This window comes from Oenanthe melanoleuca, unplaced genomic scaffold, assembly GCF_029582105.1.
Source record: "Oenanthe melanoleuca isolate GR-GAL-2019-014 unplaced genomic scaffold, OMel1.0 S175, whole genome shotgun sequence".
NCBI lineage: Eukaryota > Metazoa > Chordata > Aves > Passeriformes > Muscicapidae > Oenanthe > Oenanthe melanoleuca.
Window position 1 is genome coordinate 22788 of NW_026612824.1, and position 11851 is coordinate 34638.

Here is an 11851-nt window from a genome sequence, read left to right on the forward strand (position 1 = left end):
GGGAGGGAACTTTTTCCAGATGTTAGATGCAGAAACTGAAAACTTGCAATTTAGTAATATTATTCAGTCTTATCCTAGGCTCCTGTGCCAGAGTGGTGCTCCATGCATTACTTCATATTAGAGAGGTTGAAAGGTTATTTGAGTAAGACAAAACTGGGGTTGCTGCTGCATCTTAGCCTCCTATGTAAAACATGGTTTGGCTCATGGACATAAAAACTCCAAGCCTTCTTGAGAACACTTCAGCCTTCCTTTGTTATATGAGCAGGGACTTCTGCCAGCAGTCTCTTCAGGGAATTCAACAGAAATATGTGTGAAACTGCTGTAGCCTTAAATTAGCATCTGTGGTGCAGTTTTTTGAATTGCTGTGAAGTTGGTGATTTCTAATGCTCAAGTTCACAATGAGGTACAGGCACACAAGGACTGCAGCACCTCTCCAGAGAGCTGTACAAACTGTCCCTTGAAGCAGCCAGGGACAAAGCAGGAGAGTCAAGGGACCAAGTCCAGAAAGATGGGAACTTCAGCCAGCTTTTTTAATGTAGCATTAGGACTACTGGGGAACAGCCAGGAGCAGCTTTCTTGCTCTACTATCACAATTCTTGGGTTAATCTGGTACCCTACCTAAAAGCATAGCCCAGCTTTTACATTTCAAAGCCCCATCTCAGGCACTTTAAAACAGAACATCTGCAGACTTCAAAGACAAACTCCCTTTAGGGAGACTAAAACCCCAGCTCTGTTAGCATCAGGTCATGAGCAAAGCACCCAAAAGTACTTGCTGAGTCTGGCACTGCTCAGCCCTTACAGCACTGTTATCTTCTAGAACAAATCACCACCTGTACAGGCCTCTCATCCTCTTTGCAGAGGGGAGCATAAGTGTAGCAGAAAAGCTTGCTCAAATCAGGTCTGATTTTTGATAAAGTGGTTTACTGCAAGACCACAGGGGAGGTTGGGGGGTGGGGTGGGTTGTGTGTGTGCTTCATCAGATGCTGCTTACTCACATTTCTTAGTTTGGTGGTGGTTTGCAAGTTTGAGCAGCCAGCACTGTTAGGAGTGAGCTGTTGCAGATACAATGTGTGTTTGAGGCCAGGTACAAGCACAGTGTGCATTGTGTTTGCAAGAATGATCAGATCCATTTCATACAGGTGTCAGGGTAGGGACAAACTTGTTTAGTTTCCCCTGAAACTCAACTGAGAAATTCAACAGGAGTGGAATTACAGTCAGGTGCAGACAGTCTTTATTACCAGTGTCAAGTGCTGCTCCCAGGCACTGCCTGGATTAAGTGTCCAGCTCAGTCCCTTTGTCCTTTCCCAGGCACCCCTTTATCCAATTAGACATCCCCCATACTCATGCTCTGCAGCCCTGCTGAGAGAAGAGGGAAAGGACATCTTCCAGCTAGCCTGAACTTTGCCTTGCCCACCAGAAAAGAAAATCCCAAACCTGGCAGTTTTGAGCAAAGTCCTGATGAATTTCTAACTCTGCCCCTGGCAGAAATGGACACACAACTGAAAAATAAAGACTTTAATGTAAAGACTCTTTGGAAACAACCACCAGAAAAGGAGAGGGGGACATAAAGGAAAGAAAGAGGCTGAGCTGCATTCTACCATGGTACAGAACTACTTCATTGAAAGCCCACAAAGAGGTCCCACAACAGTGAGGGCCAGGTGTCTGTACAGAGGGCAAGAGTGACCTGGCACACAGCAAGTCATCAACAGCAGGAGAAGGACAAACTGGTTTAACACCCCATTTGGTACTTACTCCACACCAGGTAACTGAGGAGCCTGTCCCTAGAACTCCTCTGTAAAGCATTCAGCAGTTCTTGTGTGCAAAGCTCTGTGGATCCACTTTGGACAAGGGGAAGATGGGTTACCCACACAAACAGTGACACACTACACGTCAGAATGGCAACTGGTGTTATTCCAGCAGGATCTCTGGGCCACAGCAGAAGTCCAGCCAGAAGAGAGGACTCTGGCTACATGAAGAAGTCCCCCATGTCACTGTGGGTGCTGCTCGTTCTGGTCCTGGTCTCTAGGCTGCTCTGGACGATCCTCAGGGAGAGGGTTGTAATTGGGATCCTCTTCAGGTGTGTCAAAAACCATCTTCCTGGCAAGGGACAGCCCATCCCATCGGGCATGCAGGTTAGGAAACAGCTGAGGAGGACAAGCCCCAGCCTTCCCAGGAACACCCTGGACCTCACTGGCAGCCTCCATCACCCACTGCTCTTCTGTTCAGCTCAACACACACTGATGACTGTACCTCCTTCCTTCATCACCATGTCAGATTTGATTGTCAGGGCACAAAGCAGAACATATTCTGCTTTCTTTCTACAGAAATACATCAGAAAAAATCCTGCCTCCATCTAGCATCTCCACAAGCAGACTCTAGTTCTACTAGCAAAGCTGAAAGTAGCAGCAGCAGCTGTATGGGCCCTGTACATGTTCATATAATTTGCAAATAATGCAGCAGGGCATGGAGCTGAGGTGCTCTCAGCAGACATTTGCCCCTTATGAGTTTGCCATGGAAGTGTTCAAGTCGAGAAAGCTCACAGTGAAGCCCAGAAAGAATCAACTTTACTTACAGAAAGCTAGGGGTTAACAGCAACTTCTTTCCTCCAGGCTGGTTGGGGAAAACATCTTCCAAGAAATAATAGATATGACCCACTGCAATCCCTGGGGAGAGATGCCACCAAGGTCAGGTACAGCTGTGACTCCTTTGCCAGCTGAACCAGGACTGCTGGGCAAAACTCTAAAGAACCCTTCAGCTGTGTGCCCACATGCAGCTCCCCCAGAGCAAGGGATGCTGCAGTTTGCTGTGTAGCCTGAGAGCAGCATCACACACCCAGACCAGACACAGCAGTGTCAGAGCTCACCACACCCAGCTTCTGCCCCTGGGACAGGCAAACCAAAAAGCAGGTCACAAGCAAAACCCAGGCCTGAGCCCAGCCAGCTCACTTTAGGAAACCCAACATCTTAGGTGGAACCAAGGAAAGGTGCCAGTGTCCCAGCAGCACCTATGAGAACTGAGTGCTGTGGCTGCAAGGTGCCCTTGCTCCCATCACCCAGCAGCTTTGACTCACCCAGCAAGTCGATGATGATGGAGTTGCCTAGCAGCAGAGAGAATCCCATCAGGACCCAGGGCAGGAAGGGGGCTTGGAAGTTAAGAAGCCCAAAGAAGTTCATGCGGATGTAAGGGTTCCTGCGACTCCACACGTACACCAGCATGATGGTGAAAGCCTGGCCCAGGAAAAACAGGCTGGCAAAGAGTCCAAACAGCTGGCAGCTCCCGAGTCAAGGAAAAACCCAGCCACCCTGAGCACCAGCTCCAGGCAGCACAGGGTGCTTTGGGACAGCAAACCCAAACCTGAGGCAGCTGATCACAGCGTTCCAACACATTGCCCGTGTCACCAGGCCTTTCCTGGCTGAGATATACCGAAAACCACTGTCCCCACACACATCTCCCTCCATGCCACCCCAGAACAAGACACTCTGGAGTGCACATGGAAGTTGCTCACTCCTTAAGCTGATGTCTACATCCACCAGAGAGCTACAGTCACCTTGGAAAAATGAACATCAAAATTATCTTCAAAGAAGGGCTTTCAGTCTTACAGCACTTGGGACAGTGGCATATCTTAACAACTAGCTCTGCCTTCTACAGAAGAAGTTCAGCAGTGAGATGGCTCTTGGAATTCAGTCTTCTTCAGAGCACAAGGAGACAAAGAGAGGCAAAAGTTTCCCCTGCCCTTTTTGTAGCTGGACTCCAAATCCACCTCTGGCCAAGCACGTGGCTGCTGCAGCCACCTGGATTCTAATGGCTCACATTAGAATCAGCTTCATGCAGAGCTCCCTGGGGACAGCAGAAGATATTCTGAGAAGGCTTATGCTTGGGAGGGAAGTAAATTTCACCATCAGATTACTGTGTTGTGAAAAGAACTCAAGCTGTGTGATGGCACCTGCAGCTACTGACAGGCTGCAAGCTCTTGGCTCACACTGCCTGATGTTCTGACAATGGAGTATGTGGGAGCCCACTCCTTGTCCTCGTGGTTCTTGTGGTTCTTGCCTTTGTCCCTGGGCCAGCCCCACGCAGTCACAGGCAGGCTGCACTCACCAGAGCTCAGGCAGTGGCCCTGTCACAGCTGGACAGGTTCTTGCAGCAGAACACGTGGCCTCCTTTCAGGCTGAGCTTCTGAGCACTGTGCCACGTGTCCTCTCCAGGCATGAGGCAGCCCAGCCCCTTGCCAGGGGCATCAGCACTGCTGCAGACAGCAGCACAATCACAGGCAGCTTCTCTCTCCTCTAAGCACACTGGATGAGGCACAGGCCAAGGCAGGGGTGGGAAAGACGAGGAGCACAAGCTGTGCCATACAGCCAGCAGCTGGCCCTGCACCACAGAAGGTTCATAAAGAGCTGTGCTGCTCAGCAGACAGGTGCCTGCTCCACAGCACAAGCCCCACACTACCCACAGCATCTCAGGAGACACCCACAAACCTCAACCAACTCCAAAGGATACTGTCATGAGAAACCCTCCAAAGAGGAACATGAAGACAAAGTCAGCTGTCCTTCCACGGAAGGAGCCTTCTTCCAGCATGCGGCAGTACCTGTAGCTGAGCAGGAGACAAGGGAGGGTTGCAGTATAGGAAATTAACAGAAATTAACTCTGCTCCCCACAGCAGCACTTCCCAGGAAACAAGCTATTGCATCCCAGGTGGGCAAGCCCAGAGGACAACAGTGCAAACTTCACTGTTTGAGGCACCTGCTGTGCTTGAGGCAGGGCTCAGCCCAGGAATGGGCACTGCTCTCCAGCAAGAGCCTCAGCTGCAGTGCCAGCTTCCCTTCTGGCAGGGTCTGCCCTGCAGCCAGCACAGATGGAGGGGCAGGAGGGGCACAGCTGTCATTGAAAGGAGCCAAGGGAAGAACCCACAGCCCTAGAGTGCTGCCAAGACAAGCCATGCTGGGGAGGAAGATGGATGGGGGGAGTTGCATCTAAGCCAAAATGGGAGCAGAGAACTTCACTGAGACCAAAGGATACAGAAATATCATGTTGAAAAAGAAACTGAATCCCAGGGGCCCAAAAAAGAGGAAGTTGGTGATCAGCCTCCATATCTGAAAGAGAAGAGAGAGGAGAGAGAAAAGGAGGTGGACAGAGGTGTCTCCTCATCACGGGTAGAGCAGCCCACCCCAGTGTCCCCAGGGAATGCTCAGTCAGGCCCCTGTCCCTTCAGAGCCACCCCAGGACAGCAGACACTGCTCCCCCCTCCAGACTCCTCACACCACACTGACACATCAGAGCATCTCACCTTCCCAGGTACAGAAAAGATTTCTCTACTTTTCTGGAGAAGACAAACAGCCACAGTTCAGCCCCCAGAGCCAAACCAATTGCCTTTCACGCCTCTCTACAACAAACCCTCTCCCCCAGCCCAGCAGCTGCTGCCACACGGTGTGACAGAGGAGGCAAAGATGGTTCCGAGCCAGGGAAAGGAGCTGCCAGGATGGAGCGTGGCAGGGGAGGATGGAAGGGCCGCAGGGGGCTGAGGGAAGGAGCCCATGCAGGATGGAAGGGTCCTGGGGGCTGAGGGAAGGAGCCCATGAAGGATGGAAGGGTCCTGGGGGCTGAGGGAAGGAGCCCATGAAGGATGGAAGGGTCCTGGGGGCTGAGGGAAGGAGCCCATGAAGGATGGAAGGGCCCTGGGGGCTGAGGGAAGGAGCCCGTGCAGGATGGAAGGGCCCTGGGGGCTGAGGGAAGGAGCCCCTGAAGGATGGAAGGAGCCCATGAAGGATGGAAGGGCACAGGGGGCTGAGGGAAGGAGCCCCTGAAGGATGGAAGGAGCCCATGAAGGATGGAAGGGCCCTGGGGGCTGAGGGAAGGAGCCCGTGCATGACACAGCAGCGCCCGCCGGCCCGGGAGGGGACAGCCGGGCCCGAACAGCCCGAGCGAGGCCTCACCTGGAATTTCCTGAAGATGAGGTCGGGGTTGAAGTAGAGCTGGAAGGGGGTGATGAACTCCAGCTGCTGTGGAGACAGGCAGAGCAGCTGCCATCACCCGCCGCCCGCGGCCAGCCCCGGCTCCCGGCTCCCGGCTCCCGGCTCCCGGCTCCCGCCCGCAGCCCCCCGCCCCGGGCCCCGCTCACCACGGCGGCGGTGGTGAGCACGCAGGCGGTGGTGTAGGCGCGGGTCACGGCCGGCATGCCCAGGTACTCCTGCGCGAAGCCCTGGTACGCCATGGCCGCGCCGCTCCGCCCCCCCCGCGCCGCCGCGGCGCCTTTAACCGCCCCCCCCGCGCCGCCGCTCGCCCCGCCCCCGCGGCAGCGCCCGGCCAATCCCCGCGCGACAGGCGGCGCGCGCCCGCCAATGGCAGCGCGCCTCATGGCCCCGGCCCGCGGGAACCGCCAATCGGAGCGAGCGGCGCGCGGGCGGGGCACGCGCAGGGGGCGGGACCGGCGGGGCGGGAACGGCGGAACGGCCGGGGCGGGACCGGGACCGGGACCGGGACCGTGACCGGGAACGGAACAGGGACAGGGACAGGGACAGGGACAGGGACAGGGACAGGGACAGGGACCGGGAACGGACAGGGACAGGGACAGGGAACGGATAGGGACAGGGACAGGGACAGGGAACGGACAGGGACAGGGATAGGGACCGGGAACGGAACAGGGACAGGGACCGGGAACGGGACCGGGACAGGGATGACAGGTACAGCGACAAGAACAGTGACAGGGACAGGGAGAGTGACAGGGACAGCGACAGTGACAGTGGCAGGGACAGTGACAGTGACCTGCCCGGCCAGGAAGCTCCGCCCGGCCGAGGGAGCCGCGCTGCGCTCCGCCGTGTCCCCTCGGTCCCGGTGTCCTGGGGCTCTCAGCGCTGTGTCCCCGCGGTCCCGGTGTCCCGGGACTGTCAGCGCTGTGTCCCCGCGGTCCCGGTGTCCCGGGGCTCTCAGCGCTGTGTCCCCGCGGTCCCGGTGTCCCAGGTCTGTCAGCGCTGTGTCCCCGCGGTCCCGGTGTCCCGGGGCTGTCAGCGCTGTGTCCCCGCGGTCCCGGTGTCCTGGGGCTCTCAGCGCTGTGTCCCCTCGGTCCCGGTGTCCTGGGGCTCTCAGCGCTGTGTCCCCGCGGTCCCGGTGTCCCGGGGCTCTCAGCGCTGTGTCCCCGCGGTCCCGGTGTCCCGGGGCTCTCAGCGCTGTGTCCCCGGTGTCCCGGGGCTCTCAGCGCCCTGTCCCCGGGGCTCGGAGGGAGCGGATCCCTGCCCGGGCCGGGCCGGCAGAACCGGGCGGTGCCGCCTCGGCCGGGCTGTGCTCCGCTTGCTGCTCTGCTCAGGGTGGTCTCGAACTGACTGAGGCACCAAGCGCCGGGGTCTGGGGGTTCTCGGACCTCCGGTGCTCTACGGCACCAGCTCCGGAGCTCTTAGGCTCCTACTTCGTCGGGTAATCTTCTAAATAAGCAAAGCAGCTAATAGTTAGAAAGGTTATTTATTACAAAGAACATCTTATTACAAAGCACATCAGTCTCAAAAGGCAATGGCAAACAATAGGAATAAGTGAATGGCTAGAAGCCAGAATGGCTGAAAGCACCAGCTCTCCCCAATACAAACTCTTATATAGGATTTTCCCAACAAACTAAGATGCAAGCTCGGAGCACCACCCCTTAACCTTTTAGAATTCCAGTTTCTTAACACTCCAGATTACATATAGAACTGAGCACACAATCTATCTTGTTCTATGTAAAAAATGTCAGCAATATTCTTACTAGAGCTCTATTATGTCTATGCCCTGTCTAAAGCTGTGGGCCTGGAGCCTCTTCCTGAAGATATCAGTGTTTCAACCTTCACTAGAACTCGCTCTGCTACTCTGGCATTTGAAACCTTTCACTTACTAAAAAAAGCATTAGAACTCATCCTAAAATTACCGACTTACTTAAATGTCTACTTTATGTGTGAGTGGCTTAATATACTTCAACCCATCCAACGGCTTTGATTCAACCCCTGCACTCTGATTTCTCTCTGAAGAATTCAGAGAGACCCCTGACTCGGTGACTCCGTTCCGGTAATTCCTGCGGGATCGCCGCGGGCTGTGCGGGCTCAGCGCCGGGCAAGGAGCGGAGTGTGCGCTGCCTGTCCCGCACACACCGCTCTGAGCCGGGCTGGCCGCGATCCCACAAACACGGCAGCCTGTCCCGCACACACCGCTCTGAGCCGGGCTGGCAGCGATCCCACAAACACGGCTGCCTGTCCCGCACACACCGCTCTGAGCCGGGCTGGCAGCGATCCCACAAACACGGCTGCCTGTCCCGCACACACCGCTCTGAGCCGGGCTGGCCGCGATCCCACAAACACGGCTGCCTGTCCCGCACACACCGCTCTGAGCCGGGCTGGCAGCGATCCCACAAACACGCTGCCTGTCCCGCACACACCGCTCTGAGCCGGGCTGGCAGCGATCCCACAAACACGGCTGCCTGTCCCGCACACACCGCTCTGAGCCGGGCTGGCAGCGATCCCACAAACACGGCTGCCTGTCCCGCACACACCGCTCTGAGCCGGGCTGGCAGCGATCCCACAAACACGGCTGCCTGTCCCGCACACACCGCCCTGAGCCGGGCTGGCAGCGATCCCACAAACACGGCTGCCTGTCCCGCACACACCGCTCTGAGCCGGGCTGGCCGCGATCCCACAAACACGGCTGCCTGTCCCGCACACACCGCTCTGAGCCGGGCTGGCCGCGATCCCACAAACACGGCATCCCTCACTGCACTCCCAGACCTGCCTGCCCTGCTCAGCTCTCATTTCTAATGTTACTCACGGGGCTGGTGTTGGGTTTGTGCTGGAGAGGGTTAAGCTGTCATCACAGCCTTAATGAGCCCTGAGATTTCCCTTTAAACCCCCGGTTAATGGGAAATGAAGTTACCGAGGGGGAAGGGAGTCTTTGTGTTCTCCACCACCTCCACCCTGACTGGCCTTTGATGAAATCCAAAACCCCGATGGAAGATGAGGGGACATGAGGGTAAAGCAACATGAAGGGGGAGAGAGGGGAGAAGACAAGAGACCAGTGGGGTCTGTCAGAGCAGAGAAGGGGCTCCTGAGTGCTCCTGAGACCTCTGCTGTGGCTGGGGAGGAGGAGGAGCTGTGTGCAGCAATGCCAACAGGCCTGGCTGTGTGGCACAGGCTGCAGGTGGGAGCTGGGATGGATGTGGCAGCTCTGGCAGCTGAGAAGAGTTGAGCTTGCAGGGAAATTCATCAGGCCAGGAGCTCTGCAAAGGGCTGCCCTTGTTCATGGGGCTCAGCTCTCCAGCATGCCACAGAGCTCCCAGCCCAGCAGAATGGGAAACTGAGTTGAAGAACTGAGAGAAAATAAGTGAATAATAAATTAAATAAATGAATAAGAATCCTGTTCCTTTCAGTGGAGAATTAGAAGTTTCCTATCTGCCATTGCTGCCTCTGGATGCCCGATGCTGTTACTCTGTGTCTATTTCCTAATTACTTAAGATCAGACAAAGTATCGCATCATGGATGGAGAAGGATACAAAAAGAGGCTCTTTCAGTCTTAGTTTATTCCTGGGCGATGGTATGGCCGGAAAGAGCCGAGTTTCTCTGGGGCACAGGTAATCAGGAGAGGGGAATGGGAGGGCCTTGGCTAGCTGCCAATGGGATGAAGACACAGACGGGACAGGGGCCGGAATACCCGACCCCCAGTGGGTACAAGGACACAGGGGAAGGTCACAGGACCGGAAAGGAAGACAGGAACTGGGGTTTGCAGGAAGAGGTTACAGGACACCTTGTATAATTTCTTATACCTCAAATACTGAATTACAACATCTCCCCGTTTTTTTGTTTTTTAAGTAGGGGGATGATATTAAACTAATTTTAGTCTGAATTTATTAGTTTGCCCACCATTTGTGATAAGCAGGAGAATTAGATTGTTTTATATTTGCTATCTCTATATGATTGTCTGCTGAGGTAGAAGAAGTGATACCAGTAATGGCCTTAAATATTAACTGAAGTATGATTCCAAATGCTATTGCTACAAGGGAAGAATTAACAACAAATAACATAATGGTTTTGACTGTGGAAGTCCACCACCCAGAAAACCCCCAGCCCTTGAACAGTTATTAAGCCAGTCCTTTGTTTCTTGCAGAGCAGCGTGGACATTTAGGAGCTCTTGCAGTCAGGTTCATGCAGCAAAGTCCTTCAAATCCCTGGCATCCAGGCAGGTGGACACAGGGTCTGTTGCTGCTGCAGAGGACAGGCATATGTTTTCTGAGGGATGATCACGCAGCTGCCAAACTGTTCAAAGCTAACAGGACACAGGGTTAACTGGAGGGTAGCTTTCTTCTAAAAGGAAAAACAAACAGTTTAAAACATGTTATAAGTCTTTTCTGCCAGAGGGTATTCCTTTATGAGGTTTTTGTTTCCTTTCCTCTGCGGCGTCTTCTTTTCGAAGCAGTGGTTACTTGCTTCTCATCTCCTTCTGCGGCTGGAGTTTTGGGAACAAAAGGTTTAACCCACTTTTGGGGAATCCATCGAGGGCCTGAGGGGGTTGACACAATGCATAGCCCCTTCCCCAGGTTACTAGCTCATAGGGACCCCTGGTTTCCCATGTTTCTGGATCCCTAATCAAAACAGGTGGATGCTGAGACAATTTAAACTGTTTACTGCTGTTAAAATGACGGACCACAGGAGGTGTCATGGTTTCAAACGAACAATTCAAGAAATTGATTGTGAACAGAGCTTTACAGAGCTTTTGCTGGGGAGACATCCACACAGTTGAACTGTTTTGCCTAGCTAGAACTGTTTGAGTGTCTGGTGTGTGCGTTCAACCACTGCTTGGCCTGTAGGGGAGTGGGGGATGCCTGTTTTATGTCCCAGTCCCCACTGCTGGACAAATTCCAGGAACTCCTTGGATGTGTATGCTGGTCCATTATCTGTTTTTATTTCTTTAGGGATCCCCAACACTGAGAAGGCTTGCACTAGGTGTTGTTTTACATGTACAGCCTTTTCCCCTGCATGTGCGGATGCATAAACTGCACCTGAATATGTGTCTATACTCACATGAACATATTTGAGGCGTCCAAAACTAGGAATGTGTGTGATGTCTGTCGCCACACCTCACAGCTGCCTAGGCCCCGGGGTTAACCCCTACACCCAGCGATGGCATGGCCTGGAGCTGGCAGCTGGGACAGGTGGCTACAATAGCCTTGGCCTGACTCCGTGTTAGCTGGAACTGACGGACCAAACCTGCTGCATTCTGGTGGTACTGCTGGTGGCTCAGTTTTGCCTGTTGGAAAATGTCAGGAAGGCGTGCCTTTTCAGCTGGAGCTGCAAGGGTGTCTGCCATCGGTTCCCTTCTGAGATTTCACCTGGTAGTTCTGTGTGTGACCTCACATGCATTACATAGAAAGGATGTTCTCTGTGTGAAATCAAATAGATTAGTTTTGACAGCAGCCTAAAGAGCTGCTCATTATTGATGTCTTTGAGCACTGCCTGCTCCGCCCTGGATACTACCCCAGCAACATAAGCTGAATCTGTTACCAGGTTGAAAGGCTCTGAAAACTGCTCAAAGGCTCTCACAGCTGCAGCCAGTTCTGCAATCTGGGGTGACCCCTCCACAAACTTAACATCAGCTTCCCAATGCTGAGTCTGAGGATTTCTCCAAGTCATCACCGACTTATGGGAGGCCCCCGATGCATCTGTGAACACTGTGAGTGCCTGAAGCGGTCTCCTGCTTCTCTTTTCACGAGGGATGAGGTGGAATTCCTCATTAAACAACTTATGAGCTGGGCTGTGAACAGATATCTGTCCAGTGTAGCTATCCAGAGATATCTGGAGGCTGGCATTGCTCTGTAACAAATGCTCAAACATTTCTTTTGTTAGCCTTT

The 11851-nt window shown here is 54.0% G+C and overlaps 1 protein-coding gene across 2 annotated transcripts; it reads right to left on the reverse strand.

The window, feature by feature from the left end:
• Positions 1–1500: 1500 nt before the first annotated feature.
• Positions 1501–6265, reverse strand: LOC130266730 (derlin-2-like). Of its 2 annotated transcripts, none has more exons than XM_056515992.1 (7): positions 6119–6265; positions 5934–5999; positions 5020–5093; positions 4501–4594; positions 3071–3266; positions 2573–2663; positions 1501–2097 (listed from the first exon to the last, which is right to left on the reverse strand). In XM_056515992.1, exons 1-7 carry the CDS (start codon positions 6209–6211, stop codon positions 1989–1991), a joined length of 723 nt encoding a protein of 240 aa, XP_056371967.1. In that variant the 5' UTR covers positions 6212–6265; the 3' UTR covers positions 1501–1988. The 2 variants fall into 2 exon arrangements, with proteins under 2 accessions (XP_056371967.1, XP_056371968.1); XM_056515993.1 differs by having other exon boundaries at positions 5934–5996; positions 6119–6247.
• Positions 6266–11851: the final 5586 nt, after the last annotated feature.

Bases quoted from the DNA above. Each gene is read 5' to 3' on its own strand.
- LOC130266730 (XM_056515992.1), bottom strand. From the start codon at position 6,211: ATGGCGTACCAGGGCTTCGCGCAGGAGTACCTGGGCATGCCGGCCGTG. The intron at 6,000-6,118 runs GTGAGCGGGGCC...CTGTCTCCACAG, and splicing joins TGCTCACCACCGCCGCCGTG to CAGCTGGAGTTCATCACCCC. The intron at 3,267-4,500 runs GTATCCTTTGGA...GGGAGCTGCCAG, and splicing joins TTGGAGGGTTTCTCATGACA to CTGTTTGGACTCTTTGCCAG.